The sequence below is a fragment of the Austrofundulus limnaeus genome, unplaced genomic scaffold, assembly GCF_001266775.1.
Source record: "Austrofundulus limnaeus strain Quisiro unplaced genomic scaffold, Austrofundulus_limnaeus-1.0 Scaffold1646, whole genome shotgun sequence".
Classification (NCBI taxonomy): Eukaryota; Metazoa; Chordata; class Actinopteri; order Cyprinodontiformes; family Rivulidae; genus Austrofundulus; species Austrofundulus limnaeus.
Window position 1 is genome coordinate 4,341 of NW_013954048.1, and position 3,976 is coordinate 8,316.

Consider the following 3,976-nt stretch of genomic DNA (forward strand, 5'->3'; position numbering starts at 1 on the left):
TTGGGACTGTGTTTCCCTTTTATGTCCCTCAGTTGCACCAAGCACCTGCAGCAATGAGCAGCAAGAGGAGGCACTTTGGATTGTGTGAACTCAGCAGATAAAACAGTCAACTGTTTTTGTTGTCCTCCTTCCTTCTGTTCRGTAGCCTCCAAGTATCCTGACAACCTTGCCTGGTATTTTGGCTCAAGTCCCCTGAGTGTTGATGTCAGCTGAGCGAGAGGAGGGAGGGCCTGAAAGAGAGAGAGAGAGAGTGAGGGGAAGGGAGGAGTGAGCAGGCTATTCAAGGCACTTGTCCTCTTGTCTCCCTCTGAGCATAGAGGAGGGGGAGGCGCAGCACATGCATTGAGAGAACACACACTTGCACACACACAAAGTAGTAGCAGCCGCATTTTCACAGCCTGCTCTTCAGACTGACAGCAGCAAACGGAGCTGAGAGGCAGAAAGAGGAAACAAGGAACTCACCTAAAGAGGAGAGGAAAGGAGGGAAGACCCTCACAGGATTTGCTGCATTTTTTCTCTTTCAGCTCTCTGGGGGCCCTAAGAGGAATCTCCCCTGTGCTCTTGTTGAACTGAACTTGCTCTGCTGGAGGACCTGCACTCTGCTATGGCAGCCTTGGTGGGACACGGAAACACATTCCCCCTCTCATCTCCCTCCTCTCATCTTCGGACTTGCTTCCTTGGGGCTGTGTTGGCTCTCTCCAGTCAAGTCCTCTGCTTTAACCTGGACACTACTCACACACTTCATAAGTTGGGAGACCGGGGCACCTTCTTTGGTTTCTCTGTGGCACTTCACCAGCAGCTCATCCCAGAGTCTCAGAGCTGGTGAGTGGGTCATAAAGCACCGAGTTTGTCCTGCGTGACCTGGGTGTTTGCTCTCGTATCTGCACCTGCCTTCCCCTCAGTATTGTGGCATTCATCTGTGCTCAGTCAGTGTTTCTGTGCTGCGTCAGTACCTGATTTGACAAATCATCTCTGAGTTCAGCTCCAGTTCTGAGTTAGATGAGAATGAATGAGTCAGACTGGGTTTAATTCCTCTTTGCTTGTTTAGGAAGTGATTTTCTTRAAGCAGATCCAGCCACAGCCAGAGGAGATGTTATGGAGGTTCCCTTCATTGTGCTGGGTTGTTTGGATGGATGAGTTTTTATATGTTTGTTTATGTTTGCCCTTTAATCATCTCTTTGCCAACAGCTGTTGTCATGCGTCTTTTGGCGTGGCTGAAAGTAAGCTCAGTTCCTTTCCTCTAGAAATCATGAATAAATTATAACAGCACATCTGCTTGTAAATCTTTTGAAATGTTTGCTGCAGGACTGTAAATTAGAGGCAGTTCTCCTGGAGCGTTATTGTAAAAATGGATGCAAATATGTCTTCTAATTAGTTGACACTGTACAGAACTAAATGAATGATTGTTGAAGTCCCGCAAGAGGTGATCAAGAAAGTACTTTAAAATTTTTTTTAAAGATTTTGCCGACTAGGGTCAAATAATAATGCATATTTTCAATTATTGTGTGATTGTCTTAGACTGTCATTTTAAACCAGAAGTTAACCCAACTGGACCCATGCTTTAGGGATGTTTTAAGAAAAGTAAAGCAAAAAAGCAAAAGGAAAACAGCAGGTTGACTTGGTTAATAATAACTTTAGTTTGTGCTAGACTTTGGGTTATTCTTTATAACTTATCTTAGTAGCTCAAATTCAACAAACTGGTCATTTTAACACAATTTCAGGGGTTAAAAACTTAACTCATTACATTGAACCAACAACCCCAACCCTGCAGAGTTACAACTACTCAGTGTTGAGTTACAAATTGGGTTGTTTTAAACAAGAGTTTTGGAATCTAAGAACATGAATTAATTATACTCTTTAAGAAAAAAAATACAATAAAATTTGTTTAGACTATCATGTTTTTCTTTGTAAATCAAAAATGTGTTTCTTTTTCTTTTTTTAATGTGTTGCAACTTAAATTTAAAGTGATATTACAGTAAAAAACAAAGCTTTTAGTATGGAGGAATTCATGATGTGTGGGCTCCTGTTTTAGTGCTCCATATTTAACTGTTGGCTGCTCGGTTTACCCGTGTGGGAGTCGTCCTGACGCCTGGTGAGGCCGAGGGGCAATGACATCAGGCAGAGTCATGTCACCCCTCTCAAAAAACCTTCCCAGCAGCAAGTCCTCTAATAACTTATTTTAAAAACTGATAACAATAATAATAAAGTGTTGTGTTGCTCGATGCCGTGGCCTGCAGTAAACAGGAGGAATGACTCCGGAGAAAACGGAGCGTCAGTGGTGTTTGTGCCAGGAGGCGCTCAATAAATGTCTGAATTAAAAAGGCTGATGTGAGGATGCACCAAAATGGAGAGGAGCAGTGTGAGTAATGCTTCCTGTACGCTCTGACATCAACTTTATGTTTCGACTTACCCCGGCTTCATCTCTGATCGGATTTGAGTCTGATGACGTTCAAAGATGCAGTTGAAATTACAGCAAGCCTWCTCTTTTAGAAAACCTACATTTAAAACTCACATGGCACTGATTTAGAGGTTATGATTCACTTTTACACCTTTTAACAGCATGTACTTCCTCCCTGAATAATGCATTTCCATTTGGCTTTATGGCTGTGGTAGCTCAGTGGTTGGTGCTGCAGTCTTGTAATCCTGAGGTGATTGAGTCCAAGTTAGGAAGGGCACTCTGAGTGTGTTCGCTGAGGCCACCTGCGCTAAAAGAAGCAGCCGAAACAACATTCAGCTTCTTGATCATCCGTCTCTCTGTGGCTGCTGGTGTTACTTTGATTGTCTGATAAACTGTCTCAGAACAATCTGCCTGAAACCTTCTGTAATTAAACGCTCGTGACTCATTTTTTTTTCTTTTTGGTATCAGGCTCGTTTGGGTTACTGCTGCCCATGGCCATTCTGCTTCATGCTCATTGTGGGTTTTATGTCACCTGATTCAGTTGTGAATATGATATCACTGCTTTGATGCTCTGTTCTGTGCTCTTTTTTTATGATAGGATCACATGACCTGTGATGAAGGAAAGCTAGAGCTCGGGTTAGTCATGATGCCATCATCCCAGGAGTGGAACTGWAAGCGTGGCCCCTCCACACAATGTSTCATTTTTATTCTTAGTTTTGCTTYACGTCTTTGTTTGGCTGCTTCAGACTCTAYAGCTTGTTTGGTAACAAAGGTCGAGGCAAACATGAAGCCATGCATCACAGKGATCCTGTGTTCAGTGTAAGAGGATCCTGGTCAGGGTCATGTCACAAGGAAGTAAAAGTATGCCACCCTCAGAGAGTCTCCATTGGTCCTCCAAGACCTGTGAAACCTTTAACATTTTTTTTATCTTGGTTGTTGTGAAGCAGAACCACAAAGCTTTAACTGAYAGGGCTTCATCTTCTGCTGCTACTGCTGGCTGCTGGTGCCAGACTGAGGATAAGACGAGAGGGTATTTAAGTCTGAGTTATGTGTTTGTCAGCTATTTATAATGACATGAGAAGTGCCTCTGCTTATAGTTCACAGACTGGTGAGGAAAGGGAGCCTTATAAGCCCCTGGTCCGATATTGTTTTAGAAAGCTGTTGAAACGTAACATAAAAAAAGCAGATTAGTTTTAAAAAAATCTGTTACGTATTTATTGTCTGCTGTCAAATGTGAAGTGGCAATAACGTTTTGCCTGTGTGTGTGTGTTGGTTTGTCTGTACTAGTTACTGCTTGACATCATGGAGATTTCTATTTTTTCCACCTATAAGTCATTTTGTTACCTACTCTAATGAAAAGTATCCACCTTAAGTCATTCTGTGCCTGTAATTTACTGTTTCATTGTTTTTTATTTCCCTTTSCTTTGACAGAAGCAGCTCCTCTCTGCTGCATTCATGTGGGCGACAATTCATCCATTATTGTTTCTTGATGAAAGATCTGCAACCTCCCTTCACAACATCTATTGTGTTATATGTCTAGTCTAACCCGGTTGGCTCTTTTTGTGATTATTTTATATA

At 42.4% G+C, this 3,976-nt stretch overlaps 1 protein-coding gene across 6 annotated transcripts in view; it reads left to right on the plus strand.

Annotated features, from left to right (window-relative positions):
- The first annotated feature begins 296 nt into the window (after positions 1 to 296).
- The window catches only part of itga7 (integrin, alpha 7), a 26,927-nt gene continuing 23,247 nt past the window's right edge, over positions 297 to 3,976 (plus strand). For 4 of the 6 annotated variants that reach the window (XR_001312512.1, XM_014033147.1, XM_014033149.1 and 1 more), the window contains exon 1: positions 297 to 822. Coding sequence is in view for 5 of the 6 variants with exons in the window: in XM_014033147.1 (XP_013888601.1) it covers positions 605 to 822 (218 nt within the window). In the remaining variant the exon portion in view is untranslated. The remainder of the gene's footprint in view (positions 823 to 3,976) is intronic. The other 2 variants (XM_014033150.1, XM_014033151.1) reach the window with 1 other exon arrangement.